The following is an 18,229-nucleotide window of genomic DNA, read 5'->3' on the forward strand; positions in this document are numbered from 1 at the left end:
GCAGGGAACCTTTATAAGTGGAGAGTTAGGTGGACTGGCCATGCTAAAATGCTCATAGTGTCCAAGGATATGTAGGCTATGTGGGTTGAGGTGAAATGCTCTTTGGAGGGTTAGTGTGGGCTGAATAGCCTCCTTCTACACTGTATAGTTTCTATGAGACGCTCAGTACCTCTATTCATGAAGCTCAAAAGCTCATGTGCTTTGTCAGGGGCATGTCCTCTAGGTTCCTATCTCTTTTCACATGTTTGTACTTGCCCCATCAAGTCTACCACACCGCCCTTCTGCTCAATGCAGTAATGTGCATTTCCTTGTAATAAATGTCATCCTTTGGATGTATGTCACATTCAGCTTCTCTATACGTACAACAGGGAAAATGGAGCAATTTACTCCTGTGTGTTACACCATGTGGCACCTTGATAGTTTGTGAATCTGTACAATATATAGGTGAGAAAAGTATTATTATTGCAACCATTCTTTTTATTTTTATTCACTCGTGAGATATGGGTGTCATTGGCTGGGTCCAGCGTTTATTGCCCCGTCCCTAGTTGCCCCTTGAGAAGATGGTGATGAGCTGCCTTCTTGAACTACTCCAGTCCATCTGCTGTAGACAGACCCACAATGTGCTTAGGAAGGGAATTCCATGACTCTGACCCAGCGACACTGAAGGAATGGCCGATATATTTCCAAGTTAAGATGGTGAGTGGCTTGGAGTGGAAATTGCAGGGAGTGGTGCACCCATGTATCGCCAGCTCTTGTCCTGCTCGATGGAAGTGGTCATGGGTTTGGAAGTTTCTGCATAAAGATCTTCGGTGACATTCTGCAGTGCATCTTGTAGATAGTACATACTGCTGCTATTGAGCATTGATGATAGAGAGAGTGGATGTGGATGTGGTACCAAACAAATGTGCTGCTTTGACCTGGATGGCATTGATCCTGCGCCCACCGAGGGAAATGGGGAGTATTCCATCACACTCATTACTTTTGCCTTGTAGATGGTGGACTGGCTTTGGGGAGTCAGGAGGTGAGCTATTCATTGCAGGATTCCTCACCGCTGAACCACTGTTGAGGACACAATATCACAATATCACAACTTCTCTGAAGTTGTATCCTCTGAATACTACTTGCCAATATTCCTCTCCTGTCCCTTGTCTGCCTTCCACAGGGACCATTCCGTCTGGGACTCCCTGGTCCATTCTTCTTTCACTCCTAACAAACCCCACAGCCCCAAGACACCTTCCTCTGCAACCGCTGAAGGAGTAAAACCTGCCCATTTACCTCCTCCCTCCTCAGTACCCAAGGACCTGAACATACCTTTGACGTGTAGCAGAGATTTACCTGCACTTGTCACAATCTAGTCTACAGCATTCGCTGCTCATATTGTGGGTGAATGCTTCACAGAACATCTACGTTCTGCCTGCAAAAACGACCCTGAGCTTCCAATTGCCTGTCACTTTAACACACCATCCTGTTCCCTTGCCAACATTTCTGTCTCAAGCTTTCTGTAGTGTTCAGTTGGAAGAACAATACCTCATTTTCCATTTGGGACCTTGCAGCCATCTGGACTCAATATCGAGTTCAATAATTTTAGGGCCTGAACTCTCCCATGTCCTTTCCCCTAACCAACATACCAGGCCTTGTTAACTAATGGTGTACTATTAGACATCACCCATTGTAAACCACTAACAGTCTCCAGTAACAGCTTTCATCCTCCCAGCCAGATTATAATCCACTCCCTTGTCTGTCCAAATCTTCTTCTCTCTTTTTGTGCTCATTCCTAGCATTTACTCCTTATCCTGCCTCCTATAGCTACCTAGACTACACGTCCTCTCACCCTACTTCCTGTAGTGACCTAGACAACACCGCATCCCCCCACCTCCTGTAGCTATCTAGACTACACCTCCTCCCAGTTTACCTCCTGTAGCTACCTAGATTATACCTCCTCCCACCCTACCGCCTGTAGCTATATAGACCACACCTCCTCCCACCCTACCTCCCTTAAAAACACCATTCCTTATTCCCATTTTCTCCACCTCTACCGCATATGTTCCCAGGATGACCAATTCCATCACATAAAGTCCCAGATAGACTCCTTTTTTCATGATTGCAACTTCCCTTCCCATGTGGTTGATGACCACACGATGTGGTCTCCTTTACATCGGAGAGACAGGATGCTTTTTTGTGGATCGTTTAAGAGAACATCTCTGGGACACCCACACCAACCAACTCCAACACCCCATGGCTGAACACTTCAACTTCCCCTTCCACTCCGTCAAGGACAGGCAGGTCATAGGCTTCCTCCACCATCAAACCATTACCACCCGATGCGGGGAGGAGGAAGGCCTTATATTCCGCCTTAGGACCCTGCAAACACATCCACCCTGACCTATCAGCTTTACCTCACCTTCGTCCACCTATCACTTTCCCAGCTACCTCCCTCCAACCCCACCCCCTCTTATCTATCTCTCAGCCCCGACTCACAGGCCTCATTCCTGATGAAGGGCTTATGCCCAAACCGTTGATTCTCCTATTCTTCAGAAGCTGCATGACTCGGCTGTGCTTTTCCAGCACCATACTGTCGACTCCTTACCCCCTCCCCCTATACTATCTGTTGCATAAAAAACTGCCATTTTCTGAGCTACCATGACTTCTGAGGAAGGGTCACTCGACCGGAAATATTAACTCTGATTTCTCTTCACAGACGCTGCCGGACCTGCCAAACCTTTCCAGCAATTTTTGTTTTTGTGAACGGAGAGTTTGTCCCTTTTTCCATCAACTCCTGTTTTGGCTGGATCCTTGATGCAACTGGTTGTCAAGGCGTATCACTCTCATCTCATCTCTGGATAACAGCTCTTTTCTCCATGTTTATGTTAACTCTGTCATGAAGTCAGGAGTAAAGTAGCTACAACAGAATGCACACAGAGTATCCGTGAGCAGATTTCTGCTAATCCAATCTTGCTCCATAACACGAGAAGCATGCTTATTAATCTATATTTAATCATACAACAATCACTGAATACCCCATATAGCCATCTCCTCACACTCAGCCATGATCGAATGGCAGAACAGATTAGATGGGCCGAATGATCCTTAATGTCAGGGGGTGGCACGGTGGCTCAGTCCTCAGCATTGCAGCCTTACAGTGCCAGGGACCCGTGTATAATTCCAGCCTTGGGCGACTGTCTTTGTGGAGTTTGCATGTTCTCCCTGTGTCTGCTTGGGTTTCCTCTGGGTGCCCCGGTTTCCTCCCACAGTCCAAAGATGTGCAGGCCAGTTGAAATGGCCATACTAAATTGCCCATAGTGTCAGGTGCATTGGTCAGAGGGAAATGCGTCTGGAAGGGTTACTCTTTGGAAGGTCAGTGTGGACATGTTGGGCTGAAGGGCCTGTTTCCACACTGTAGGGAATTAAGTCTAATCTTGGTCTTCTTATCACTGGGAATATCACTGAAATTGAACTCCACGAGCCATATAAATATGTTGTTTACAAGAGCAGGTCAGAGGTTGGGCATCCTGCAGTGAGTAACCCACCTCCTGACTCCCCAAAGCCTGTCCACCATCTAAAAGGCACAAGTCAGGAGTGTGATGGAATAATCCCTACTTGTCCTCGATGAGTGCAGCTCCAACAACACTCAAGACGCTTCACACCATCCAAGACAAAGCAGGCCACTTCACTGGCACAACATCCACAAAAATTCAATCCCTCCACCACCGATGCTCAGTAGCAGCAGTGTATACTCTCTACAAGATGCACTGCAGAAGTTCACCAACGATCCTCAGACAGCACCTTCCAAGCCCATGGCCACTTCCCCGTAGAAGGACAAGGGCAGCAGTTACATGGGAACATCACCCCGTGCAAGTTCCCCTCTGAGACACTTCCCATCCTGACTTGGAAATATATTGGCCATTCCTTCAGAATATCTCTCAGAATCCCGGGGCGCTGTAGCTAAACATGTGTCAGTGTGGGTGCCCCCAGACACAATGGAGTGTAATGATAGAAGAAGGAAGCTCATCACAACCTGCCAAAATGTCAACTGGGGATTGCTAATAAGAATTGTAGGAGGGTCACTTTGAGAACTCTTCTCGTCTCGTTCTATCTCACTCTTACTCTCTCGGTCATCTATGACTACTCTCACCACTGACACATTTGGTCTTCCTTATTCTCTTCCCTACCATGATACCTTTTCAATATGTTTATGTGTTCAAGGTTTACATAAAGATTTCTACCTCAGCTGATGGTTGCCGTGATTATGGATATGATCACTGAGCTGGGGAGTTGGTTTGCAGACATTTCGTCCTCTGTCTAGGTGACATCTTCAGAGTTTTGGAGCCTCGTTGTAGCAACTGTGAAAGCACTGAAGATGTCATCGAGACAGAGGACAAAACGTCTGCAAATCAACTTCCCAGCTCAGCTAACATACCACAACCATGGCATGTTTATGTGTCCTAACTGATTCTTATTCTTAAACAATTATCAGTCACTTTACCATCTCTCTCGATTAATTTGCATGGGCCTCTGAAATTTGCTTTCCAAGCCTATCTGAACTGAACCAGGTCTTTATAAAGTATATGCCTTGTGAAATGCTTGTTTATCAATGCCTACATTAGTCCTATATGCCCTACCATTGGAATTTTATATGCTCCTCCCAATTCCTCGTTACTCTAATTGAGCCGTAATTCTATTTAATGAATACCGTCTTTTCTTTGTTTGTATCTGTGAATACTTGCACATCAGAATTCCTTTTTTTCTGACACAGTCCCAAACTGGATCTTCTCCAGCCTCAGATTCAGTATAAGCTGACCATGCTCACTTATTCAACTCTGGATCAGCATTCAAGTAACACTGACTTATCAAACACTTCTGTTGAATTATCTTCAAGTCTTAATAAAGTTTCGGCTACCCTAATAACGATATTACTGTGGTCTCTGCCGATAGACTTTGTTTAGCCATTGCTCTGGTCACTACACACAAAAAACTAAAGATTTTTCCATCTCTTTAGCCTCAGCTGGATATTTTTTTTGTGATTGAAGACGCAACTATAATCTTCATTTCTGATAAATCATTCCTCAGAAGTAAACAACGGTGTCCACAGACAATTTCTAAACTTCCTGGATTACAGCATGTTGCACTCTAATTGGACTTTGTACAATGGAACCGGGATACACTCTCCATCCATTGCATCCTTCCTGACCCTGTGTAGTTCAGTAGTTCTATTATCTTGGAGTATAGTTACAGTATGTTTTCTTTGACGAAAAGATATGTTATCGTCCCTTTCGACCAAAGCCTTTCATATTTCTCATCTCCACTCTATGTACTTCTTCGGCACTCACAGCAGTGCTTATCTCCCGTCTCGGTAAAGGTGCAATCTGATCCATGGCCGTTTCCTTTAGAGTTTCCTTTTTGGAATCATCATTATGAACACCATTAAGTCCCATGAGTTTCCCTCATAATTTCCATCATTCTTAACAACTGTGTCCCACGTTGTTACAACGTGGCTCCAGATTTCCGTCTCCATCCTCAGTGCCTCCTTCTCCAGTCTGAACATGAGAACTTGGCGCATTCCCAGCTCTCCATTCTTTACCCTGGCTACTTGCCTTCCTTTCGCTCCATTTGCAGTCACTTCTGACTGCAGGAGGGTGACTGAGAAAAAAATATTTTTTTTATTATTAGCTCCGAATCGTTAGCCATTTTCGCTGCCTGCCTACCAGTGACCTCAATGTAGATTTTTTATAGCGGGAGGTTAATTAATGGCTTCAGCTTTCGATGTTTGGGTTCTCTTGTCCAAATTCTTCGGCATCGTGATGAGTCTGGCGCAGGATTCCCGTGTCGAGGAGATCGGGTCCTCGACCCCAAATCCACAAAATGGACAGAGTGGATTTTGTCTTACATTTTCGTTTCTTCATTTTTTTGTTGTTGTTATATTATGATGGAAGCACGGTTGTTCTGATTTTTAAAAATACTTTATTAGTATGATTTTGTACTTGTGAACTTCTGTATTGCTGGACTTACTTTTCTGGTTTTACACTGAGAGTTTTTACTCATGTATCTTGTACACAGGTCACTGAGATGGCACTGTATGTAGCAACTCGTAATCTTTTCACTGCATTTGTGTCAGCCCTTGTGACAATAAAGCTAATTCAATTCAAAGTACCTTGTTTAATCCTTTCAAATTCAATATCATTTCTCCTGACTCTTTCTTTAATTTCCAGATGCTTTGTCTATATGCCTCAGGCACCATTTCCTTTGCATCTATCACAGCTTTCCTTACAGCTCTACAATCTCAAGCAACAAAGAAGCATAAATGTTCTTGTGTTTTACCTGTTAACCTACTCAGCACGAGCAAGTGCAGCTCTATTTCACCTAATTATTTTGTCTAAATATTTTCTCAATTGAAATGAGTTATGCCTCCACATTTTTTTCATCAACTAGGTACCCATGCAAACTTCAACATTTCTTCCTGGACTTCAGATTATCTACTGTGGAGCATACCTTAGCATATGACATCTAATGTTAAGTTTATATTCATGTTCTCCCTGTTCTATTTCCCTTTACAAATCTAAATCTAATTTTCTCCTATCCCTGTGTCTCTCCGCTCTTTTTGTTTCACCTGCCTTTCCTTGTCTTTATCTATCACCGCTCGTTTCTTCATTCTTTCGTCAAGCTCAAACTCCTTTAACAGTTATTGAAAATTACTTTATTCTGAAGTTTCACCGAGCAGAGTGCTCAGTCTTTCTTGCATTACTTCTCAAGCCAGAAGCAGTGTTCGTACCTGAATTATTTTTGCCTTTGGATCCATTGCAAAAAATTTTAAAAAAAACTGAGCTGAGTGTTCATGTGTTGTAAGTTCATAATCATAGCAACAAATTTGGCACAAAACAGTTTCGCACTTTCTGTGACATGAAAAAAGAGACATGGTAAAACATTTCATCATTATTACAGGCGATACTGATTTTCAGGGGTATGTCAATGTCAGTGGAGCCGTTTTACTTGGATCATGGGAGGAGATAATGCTTTAATAATGGCACCAGAGCAGTAATCCTCAAATTCAGGCGAACACGAGGAGTGGGAGATGGAGTTTAATTTAGATGAATGCGTGGTGCTGCATTTTGGGAAAGCAACTTTGAGCAGGACATATCGACTTAAAGTTCGAGACAATGTTGCTGAGCAAAGAGACCTTGGAGTGCAGTTTCGCACTTCGTTGAAAGTAGAGTCACAGGTAGATAGGATAGTAAAGAAGGTGCTTGGTATGTTTTCATTTATTGGTCAGAGTATTGAGTATAGGAGTAATCAGGTCATGTTGCGGCTGTACAGGACATTGGTTAGGCCACTGTTGGAATATTGCGTTCAGAAAAGATTTACAAGCATGTTGCCAGAGGTGGAAGATTTGAGCAAGAGGGAGAACCTCAACAGGCTGGGGCTGTTTTCCCTGGAGCGTCTGAGGCTTAGGGGTGACTTTATAGAGGTTTACAAAATTATGAGGAGTATGGATAAGATAAATAGACAAAGTCTTTTCCCTGGGGTGGGGAGTCTAGGACTAGAGGGCATAGGTTTAGGGTCAGAGGGGAAAGATATAAAAGAGACATAAGGGACAACATTTTCTACAGAGGGTAGAATGTATATGGAATGAGCTACTAGAGGAAGTGGTGTAGGCTGATACAATTGCAACATTTAAAAGGCACCTGGATGGGTATGTAAATAGAAAAGGTTTGGCGGAATATGGGTTGGGTGCTGGCAGGTGGGACGAGATTAGGTTGGGATACCTGTTCGGCATGGACGAGTTAGACCAAAGGGTCTGTTTCCGTACTGTACATCCCTGATTCTGACTCTGACTGTGTGGTCAAGAGTGAAAATCCTGCCGTGGGCAATGCTGAAATATACGTGTGAGTCATAAGAAAATCTGGAATTGAAAACTAGTCTTAGAAATAGTATCGAGACAATCAACCACCTCTTGGAGAGCTAAAGTCGTTCCCAAATGGGGAAAGGATGTCATTACCTGCTGGGTGTATGTGTGACCTGGTCCACGGTAATGCGATTGACTCCTTCCAGCTATCATTGGCAGCTCAAGATGGGCAGGTGGTGGTAGATTTGATGGTTATGTTCACATACCATGAAGGGATAAAAAAAAGCCATGTTTTTGCAAGGTGAGGATCACATGAGGTAAAAATTAAGCGTAATTGCAGTTGCACTACATTAACCACCCTTATGAAAAGATGGATTGCAAAATGAATTGTGCCAAGAGTGACAAACTGGAGCTCAAATCAAGCCTATTCATAAGACGGGACAGGAAAATAAGTGTAATAAGAATGTAAGAGATAGGAACAGGAGGAGGCCATTCAGCCTCTTGAGCCTGCTCCAGCATCCAATACGATCACGGCTGATCTCTACTCAGCCTGAACTCCACTTTCCTTTTCCTATCCCCATAACCCTTCAACGTATTACTAGTTAAAAATCTGTCTATCTCCTACTTAAATTTGTTCTGTGTTCCAGCATTTCTACAGGAGTGAATTCCACAGATTCATAACCCTTTTAGAGTAGGAATTCCTGCTCATCATTGTTTTATATTTGTCACCCTTTAAAACTATATGATCTCCCATTCTAGAGCGGGGACACATCCTCTCTTCATCTATTTTGTCAATTCCTTTTAGTTTCTTGCATACTTCAATTAGATCTTCCCCAATTCCCCCTAGTGAATCTGGGCCGAAGCTGTTCAGTCTCTCCTCATAAGATAAGCCTTTCATCTCTGGAATTAACCAAGTGGACTTTCTCTGAACTGCAGTCAGTCTTATTCCAGTTATGTCCTAGTGTTCAGGAATGCCAAGTAAATTACATTTGAATGGTTGTAATCGATTCGAACTAAACTTATTTTCCATATGCCATCGAATTGCTTTATTTATTTGATGCACATAGAATTTATTGTAGAATTGAAAGATAAAACGCTGCAGGATCACCTCACATTTGCCTGGATTGAACTCCATATCTGCGACTTCTCTGCCCAACTCCCCAGTCTATCTATATTCTCCTGTATTCATTGACAGTAAAACCATAACCCTCACCCTAATCTTATGCGTAATTGGCACAGAACCACTCTGTGATCATAGATTTCAAATCTATTGAGGTATATATTGGAATAGCATGATTTAAAATAGCAAGAGGAAACATCAACTTTCCTTGTGAAATAACTCACAGAAGAATCAACAACTAAATTTCATGTTGAAACCATTCAAAAGAAAACAAATATTAGTCAAAATTGATCACAAATGGAATGATAAAGAACATGTCTAACTCTGAACAGTACAAATTCAAGAGTTACCCTTACTTCTCTAAAATTTTGTAACTATCTTAAAAAGTGCATTCTCTGGTTTATTAACAATCATTTCACATTATGTAAACGCTGGCGCAATTGTGGAGTCTGTAATATGTAGGGAACTGTGGAGAACATATCAGTACACAGGTGATCAGTTCAGAATTTGCAGTAGACTTAACAAACTTTACACTGTAATGAAGCAATCAAGGAGCTCACAGAATTCATCACATAAGCAGGCATTTCCCTATCCCCATAACCCTTCAACGTATTACTAGTTAAAAATCTATCTCCGACTTAAATTTGTTCTGTGTTCCAGCATTTCTACGGGAGTGAATTCCACAGATTCATAACCCTATTAGAGGAGGAATTCCTCTAAGCAATAACGTAAGCAACAACATTGTTGATTTCGAACACATAATCACAGTTCAGGAGAGGTGGTGAAAATCTTGTTTAAAATCTGGGTTTCCAAAGGAGAATGGAGGCGAGACAATGGATGGTGAAAGGGGAACCTTATAACTTAGGTCACATGCCTGGACAATGGTGGCACAATTAAAATCTGGGACTAAAACACATAAGATGTAGAGAAGTGCGGAAATAGTAGAACAAAGAACAAAACAATTTACAGCCCGGGAGCAGGCCCTTCAACCCTCCAAGCTTGTGCCAATCCCAATCCACTGTCTAAACCTATCTCCCAATTCCTCAGGATCTGTAGCCCTCTGCTCCCCACCTATTCATGTATCTGTCCAGACGCAAGTTAAATGTATCTACCATGCCTGCCTCTACTACATCTGCTGACAATGCATTCCAGGTACCTTCCACCCTCTGTGTAAAGTACTTTCCGTGTGTATCCCCATTAAACTTTGCTCCTCTCACCTTGAATGCGTGCTCTCTCGTTATTGAATCCCCCACCCTGGGAAAAAAAAAGCTTATCTCTATCCATCCTGTTTATACCCTTCATGATTTTGTAGACCTCAATCAGGTCCTCTCTCAATCTCCTTTTTATTAATGAAATAAGCCTAACCTACTCAAACTCTCTTCATGGCTAGCACCTTCCATAGCAAGAAACATCCTTGTAAACCTTCTCTGCACCATCTCCAAACCACCACATCCTTTTGGTAATGTGACGACCAGAACCGTACACAGTATTTTAAATGCGGCCGAACCAATGTCAGTTACAATTTTAACATGACCTAGCAACTCATATAGGCATACTCCGTCCGATGAAGGCAAACATTCCATCTGCCTTCTTGACCACTCTATCCGCCTGTGCAGCCACCTTCACAGTACAATGGACCTGAGCTCCCAGATATCGTTCCTCATCAACTTTTTCCAAGGCTCTTCCATTTACAGTATAGTTCGCTCTAGAATTAGACCTTCCAAAATGCAACACCTCGCATTTGTCTGGATTGAACTCCATATCTGCGACTCCTCCGCCCAACTCCCCAGTCTATCTATATTCTCCTTTATTCTTTGACAGTCCTTATGCTTTGTGATATTCCACCAATCTTCGTGTCATCGGCAAATTTACCGATCAGACCACCAATCCCAGATTATTTATGTATATCACAAACAACAGTGGCCCCAGCACTAATCCCTGTGGATCACCACTGGTCACCTTTCTCCATTTCGAGAAACACCCATCAACTGCTACTCTCTATCTTCTGTTGCTCAACCAGTTATGTATCCACCTAGCTCGAACACCTTGCACACCACGTGACTTCACTTTCTCCATTAGTTCACCAATAGAGTGATCCAGAGTTGGACAATTTTACAGGGATTAGCAGTGGTGGAAATAGAGAGGGATATGTCAACAAGATTTCTTTAAACATGATTGGTCCCATGACTGGTCAGTCTAGTAAGCCAGTGGGCAATAATTTGATAAGTGAACAGGACATTTTAAATGTTAGGATACAGTGACTGAGATTCTGGTGAACTGGGAAAGGTTTCAATGTAGGTGCCATGAGAAAGACAACAGTATAGAATGTGACGATGCTGCTCCTTTAACAAGATTATGTTTTCTTGTTGTTTATTTCAAAAGGGGTCTTAAAAGGCAGAGGTACTGATTTGTCTGAAACGATGCCTAACAGGATTGCCTAAGGTAATAATCAGAAAAACAGATTTTCAGTTCTTCTTAAAAATAAGACACTGGTACAATGAAAGGGGCGTGACCAGTTCTCCTGGTTCAGGGGTTTTTCTAGTTTGATTTAGTTTTCAGCTGGGGACCCAAAGAAACATCTACAGTGAGAAGAGGCTCCATGCTGATTCTGTCTCTGATATCTCTCTTATAGAAACGTGTATTTGAATTTACCTTTTTTGCTAAGGGATGTTGTAGGAAATTAGAACAGCATCATTAAGTTGCGATAGAGTTAGTTGGGCTTTCAGATAGGTTTTAAGTTATTCCATATTCTATTCTGTTTTGTTTGTGTTTCATCTGCTAGTCTGTGAACAAATTCTGTTTTGTTTAAAGCTGAGTCATTTGACTAGCTGCATCACTCCTGGAATATCCACTATACACATGCTTAAAACAATTGGAAACATTAGGGCCTCAGCTACGTTTGGAGAGAGTCTGGTCTGGCCCCTAAGAATAAGCATTTTAGCATTATACGTCGTAACATGTTAGATGGGTAACATTCTGCAAAAAAAAATTCTTTTTCTTATAAGAGAACTGACTCACTGGACAAGGTTATAACTTGGAGTTTCAGGGAAGCTATACATCAATGGCTAATATAACACAGCACATCAAACCAATACTCCCTACTTGGAAATTGGAAAGAAAAATTGCAAGACTTGGAAAATATTCAAAGGCAGCATTTGCGAAGATGGAATCATTGATAATGATTCATATTGGTGACCTCTCAGCAGAACAATGCAGAGCCTGGAGCACTTTCATCACAAACGTATATTGACTGAATCACTTCTGATCAGGGATATGCAAACCTTCAATTATTGAATTCCTTATCTAACCAGAAGCTGGTGAGACCGATGTTCCAACCAGAGAGGGACAGTTGAAAGGCAGCAAAGAAAATTATTATCCAATGATAACTGGACATGCAAGTCTGTAAGAGAACAGAAACATTGCCATGAACGGTGTGAAAATTGCATAATTACCCATCCCTAATTAACCAGAGGGCAGTTAAGAGTCAACCACATTGCAGGGGGAAGGGCTGGAGACACATAGAGGTCAGACCAGGTAAGGATGAGTTGATAAAACATGGCGCTGGAAAAAACACAGCAGTTCAGGCAGCATCTGAGGTGCCAGAGAGTTGACATTTTGGGCATAACCCTTCTTCAGGACGAGGGACGGGGAAGAGGGCTGAGAGATAAATAGAGGGAGGGAGAGTGGGGCTAGAGAAAACGTCGGTGGGATGGGAAAACGTAGATGATTTTGATAGGTTGGTGGGAAGTGTGGATCGGATAGGTGGAAAGAAAGATGGTCAGGGCAAAAGGGCGGAGCTTGCTAAGAGGTTTGGAGGGATGGGTAGATTTGGAAACTGGTGAATTCAGTGTCAAAGCCATGTGATTGTTGGTTCTCGAGATGAAAGATGAGGTGTTCCTCCTCCAGTTTGTGGGTTGCCTTGAGTAGGCGGCGAAGGATGCACATGCAATCGAGGGAGTGGGAGGGGGAGTTGAAATGGATGACGACAGGAATGTGAGGTTAGTTAGTTGTAAGGACCCGGAATGATCCCTGACCTGTTCTGCGATTTCAGCAAACAAAAACAAATTACCGCAGAAACTCAGCAGGTCTGTCAGCATCTGTGGAGAGAGAAACAGAGTCAACGTTTCAGGTCCTCGTTCTGAAAACGGGTCACAGAACTCTGAAAGTTATTTTCTCTCCCCACAGATGTGGCCAGACCTGCTGTGTTTCTCCAGCAATTTTTGTTTGCTTGTTTCAAATCTCCAGTTCCTGATTTTGTTTCAGGTAAAGGTAAGGCGACATTTACCTGAATAAGCCCTTCTTCAGGAATGAGGAAGGTGTGCCAAGCAGGCTAAGATAAAAGCTAGGGAGGAGGGACTTGGGGGAGGGGCATTGGGAATGCGATAGGTGGAAGGAGGTTCAGGTGTGGGTGATGGGCTGGAGAGGGGGTGGGGCGGAGAGGTCGTGAAGAAGTTTGCAGGTCAAGAAGGTGGTGCTGAGTCCGAGGGTTGGGACTGAGATAAGGTGGGGGGAGGGGAAATGAGAAAGCTGGAGAAATCTGCATTCATCCCTTGTGTTTGCAGAGTTCCTAGGCGGAAGATGAGGCACTCTTCCTCCAGGCATCATGTTGCCATGGTCTGGCGATGGAGGAGGCCAAGGACCTGCATGGGTAAGGCGACATTTACCTGAATAAGCCCTTCTTCAGGAATGAGGAAGGTGTGCCAAGCAGGCTAAGATAAAAGCTAGGGAGGAGGGACTTGGGGGAGGGGCATTGGGAATGCGATAGGTGGAAGGAGGTTCAGGTGTGGGTGATGGGCTGGAGAGGGGGTGGGGCGGAGAGGTCGTGAAGAAGTTTGCAGGTCAAGAAGGTGGTGCTGAGTCCGAGGGTTGGGACTGAGATAAGGTGGGGGGAGGGGAAATGAGGAAGCTGGAGAAATCTTCATTCATCCCTTGTGTTTGGAGGGTTCCTAGGCGGAAGATGAGGCGCTCTTCCCCCAGGCGTCGTGTTGCCATGGTCTGGCGATGGAGGAGTCCAAGGACCTGTATGTCCTTGCTGGAGTGGGAGGGGAGTTAAAGTGTTCACCCACGTGGCGGATGGGATGGTTGGTGCGGGTGTCCCAGAGGTGTTCTCTGAAACGCTCCATAAGTAGGTGGCCTGTCTCCCCAATGTAGAGGAGGCCGCATCGGGTGCAGCAGATGCAGTAAATGAGGTGCAGACGAATTTGTGACGGACATGGAAGGATCCCTTGGGGCCTTGGAGGGAAGTGAGGGGGGAGGTGTGGGCACAAGTTTTGCATTTCTTGCGGTTGCAGGGGAAGGTGCCGGGAGTGGAGGTTGGGTTAGTGGAGGGTGTGGATCTGATGAGGGAGTCACGGAGGCAGTGGTCTTTCCTGAATGCTGATAGGGGAGGGGAGGGAAATATATCCTTGGTGGTGGGGTCTGTTTGGAGGTAGCAGAAATGACGAAGGATGAAACAATGTTTCTGGAGGTTGGTGGGGTGGTAGGTGAGGACCAGTGGGGTTCTGTCCTGGTGGCGACTGGAAGGGCGGGGTTCAAGGGCGGAGGACTGGGAAGTGGAGGAAATGCGGTGGAGAGCATCGTCAACCACGTCTGAGGGAAAATTACGGTCTTTAAAGAAGGAGGCCATCTGGGTTGTTCAGTATTGGAATTGGTCCTCCTGGGAGCAGATGTGGTGGAGGCGAAGGAATTGGGAATATTGGGTAGGCGTTTTTACAGGGGGCAGGGTGGGAGGAGGTGTAATCTAGGTAGCTGTGGGAGTCAGTCCCAGGACTCCTCCTTGGCACACCTTCTTCATTCCTGAAGAAGGGCTTATGCCCGAAACGTCGATTCTCCTGCTCCTTGGATGCTGCCTGACCTGCTGCCTTTTTCCAGCAAAACATTTTTCAGCTCTGATCTCCAGCATCTGCAGTCCTCACTTTCTCCTCAGGTAAAGGTAGCAGTTTCTGGCATGAGTGAACTACTTTTTTTCCCTGACAATCAACAACGTTTTTCGGCCCTTCCCCATTTGACTTAATTCCAGGTTTTTATTCAGTTCAAATTCAACCATGGCGGGTTTGAATGCAGGTCCCCAGAATTTTACCTTGGCTTCTAGTTTCACAGTCTAGCAATAATGTCATTAACTCATCACTTGCCCAGTGAGTGAGGAATTTAGCTTTGTTGACAGTATTCACTGTATAGGCAAAAGTGAGCACTGCAGATGCTGGAAATCAGAGTGCAGATTTGAGTGTTGCTGGAAAAGCACAGCAGGTCAGGCAGCATCCGCTGAGCAGGAAAATCGACGTTTTGGGCAAAAGCCCTTCATTCTGTTTCCCTCTTGATAGTTGCTGCCAGACCAGATGAGTTTCTGTGAGCAATTTCCATTTTGCTTCCAGATTTCCAGCATCCATAATTCTTCATTTCGCTCCAGAAATTGCACACCTCTGAAGAATGTGGGATTTAACCCTGGGTCTCCTGATGCAAGGGTAGGGACACTATCACTGCATCGTAAGTGTTCTCAGCCAATGGTGTACAATGCTAGGCACACTGAAATTAATCGATTAGGCCAGAAAATCTGTCCCCCTTTCATTATTCACCATCAGCTGTAGCCATCCCTCGATTCCCAAGAGAACGAATCTCGTTTCTTCTTATGCTTATTTACTTCATACAATGGCAGAGACGAAAAGATTAAAAGTTGAGCTGCAAACCATTTGATGACGTTCTCCCATAGCCAACAGGTTACAGAGTGAGATGTTGAACCAGAATTGTCATAGAAGAATAGAAGTTGAAACTTTATTGCTGGAACAGCACAGCAGGTCAGGCAGCATCCAGGGAACAGGAGATTCGACGTTTCGGGCACAGGCCCTTCTTCAGGTTCCTGAAGAAGGGCCTGTGCCCGAAACGTCGAATCTCCTGTTCCCTGGATGCTGCCTGACCTGCTGTGCTGTTCCAGCAATAAAGTTTCAACTTTGATCTCCAGCATCTGCAGACCTCACTTTCTCCTCCATAGAAGAATAGAATCCTTACTGTGCGGAAGCAGGCCATTCAGCCCATCAAGTGTACACTGACCCGCCAAAGAGCATCACACCGACCCTATCCCTGTAACCCCTGTGTTTGCCATGGCCAAATCCACCTAGCCCACATATCTGTGGACCCTATAGGGCAATTTCATATGGCCAATCCACATAGCCCACATATCCCTGCACCCTATGGGGCAATTTCGCATGGCCAATCCCCCTAACCTGCATGGCTTGGGATTGTGGAAGGAAACCAAAGGGAACCCACATAGACACAGAGTATGCGCAAACCTCCATGCATGCAGTCACCTGTGCGTGGAATTGAACCTGCATTCCTGGTACAGTGAGGCAGCAATACTAACCTCTGAGCCACCATACCAATTACGCTTGAAGTATGAGAAAGAAAGTCAGACAGCAAGCCCAGAATTATGTATCAAAAACGAATTTGGATGACCTCATTCACAAAAATACAAAGCATCTTTCGACATTAGTAGGAAATGTAAATATGGTATTGTTTTGTTTCCTGTATTCTCCTGGCAACGGATTGGGGTGGTCCTTTGAAAAATAACAATTGTGAAAGGACTTGCTGGGGTTTTAGAAACAAGTTACTGGTGCACATTGGTTTCATGTTCACACCATTGGTTTTGTTTCAAACAGCAGTGAAAGCCCTTGGTCAGTTTTCATCGAAGGAAAAATGAAGCATGAATCCAACGATGTATTTTTACTGGAAGCATAAAAAGGGGTGGCATGGCAGATCAGTGGTTAGCGCTGCTACTGCACAGTGCCAGGGAGCCGGGTTTAATTCCAGCTTTGAACGACTGTCTGTATGGAGTTTGCTCGATCTCCCAGTGTCTGCGTAGTTTTCCTCTGGGTGCTCTGGCTTTCTCCCGCAGTCCAAAGATGTGCAGGTTAGCGTGGAGTGGCCAAACTAAATTGTCCATAGTGTTCAGGGATGTGCAGGTTAGGGTAGATTGGCTGTGCTAAACTACCCATGGTGTTCAGTGATATGCAGGTTAGGGTGGATTGGCTGTGCTAAATTGGCCCGTAGTGTTCAGGGATGCATACGCGAAGTGCATTTGCCAGGGGTAAATGTAGAGTAATAGAGTCAGGGAATGGGTCCAGGTGGGATACTCTTCGGACGATCAGTGTGGACTTTTGGGCGGAGGGTTTGTTTCCACACAGTAGGGACTCTATTTAAGGGCATCCGTGGGTCCATACCCACAATATTATGTCGAATTCTGGGCCCTATACGTTTTTGAGGAATGACTGGTGGTATGGTTTTGAGGAACTGCAAAGTCTGATCATTGACTTCAGAAAGAAAGCAGGAGAACAAGCCCCACCTACACCAATGGAGCCGAGGTTGAGAACATCAAATTCTTGGGAGTGACAATAACTGTCAATCTGTCCTGGACTTCCCAAGTAGATGCAATAGCCAAGAAGGCACAACAAAGGCGCTTCTTCCTCAGGTGGCTCAGGAAGTTCAGCATGTCCAAAGGATCCTCACCAACTTTTACAGATGCACCATTGAAAGTATAGTGTCCAGGTGAAGAACAGCCTTGTATGGCAACTGCTCTGTCCAGGACTGTCAAATACTTCAGAAAGTTGTGTGCACCAGCCAGACTATCACAGAAGGGAAGCTCCTCCATGGACTCTATTTACACTTTTCATTACTGTGGAAAGGCTGCCATCATTGTCAAGGACTCCTCCCATCCCCCCATTAGTACTCTCCTACACACCTCCTCCATATGGCAGAAGATACAGAAGCTTGAACACACACACACCAGCAGGCTCAGGAACAGTTTCTTCTGTGCTGTTGTTAGACTGCTGAATGGATCTCTCTGACTTCATATAATGTCAATTTGGCTCATATTGATCTTGCTTGAGACACGTTCCATGCAGTGTAACTTGTATGACTAACTCTGTAGAAGCAGTCTATGATCTGTATGCAACCTATGATCTGTCTGTCCTGCTCGCAAAACAAAGCTTTTCACTGTACTAAGGTTCATCTGAGTATAATAAATTAAAGTCAAAATTCAACATCTGAGCAAATTCAAGCAATACTCCTTTGGTATGTGGGTCTGATTTTACTGAAACAATCGGAAGAAATGCAGTGAAACATAATGAGACGGAGAAGACAATTCTACTCTTGGGTGAATCAGGAAATAGCAGGCACAGTATTGAAATAAGCATTTGAGATCGAAATTAAGAGAAGTGAATCTTAGAGAATGGCATTAATATATGGAATTCCATACCCCAGAGAGCTGCGCAGATTGAGTCACT

The 18,229-nt window shown here is 44.3% G+C and overlaps 1 protein-coding gene across 5 annotated transcripts in view; it reads right to left on the reverse strand.

Annotated features, from left to right (window-relative positions):
* Window positions 1-639: 639 nt before the first annotated feature.
* The window catches only part of LOC122544060, a 37,945-nt gene continuing 20,355 nt past the window's right edge, over window positions 640-18,229 (reverse strand). For 3 of the 5 annotated variants that reach the window (XM_043683054.1, XM_043683052.1, XM_043683053.1), the window contains exon 9: window positions 12,245-12,357. In XM_043683054.1, the coding sequence (XP_043538989.1) occupies window positions 12,330-12,357 (28 nt within the window). In that variant the 3' untranslated portion in view covers window positions 12,245-12,329. Of the gene's footprint in view, window positions 1,060-12,238; window positions 12,358-18,229 lie in introns of those variants that run through there. The other 2 variants (XM_043683057.1, XM_043683055.1) reach the window with 1 other exon arrangement.

Source organism: Chiloscyllium plagiosum, chromosome 46 (genome assembly GCF_004010195.1).
Source record: "Chiloscyllium plagiosum isolate BGI_BamShark_2017 chromosome 46, ASM401019v2, whole genome shotgun sequence".
NCBI lineage: Eukaryota > Metazoa > Chordata > Chondrichthyes > Orectolobiformes > Hemiscylliidae > Chiloscyllium > Chiloscyllium plagiosum.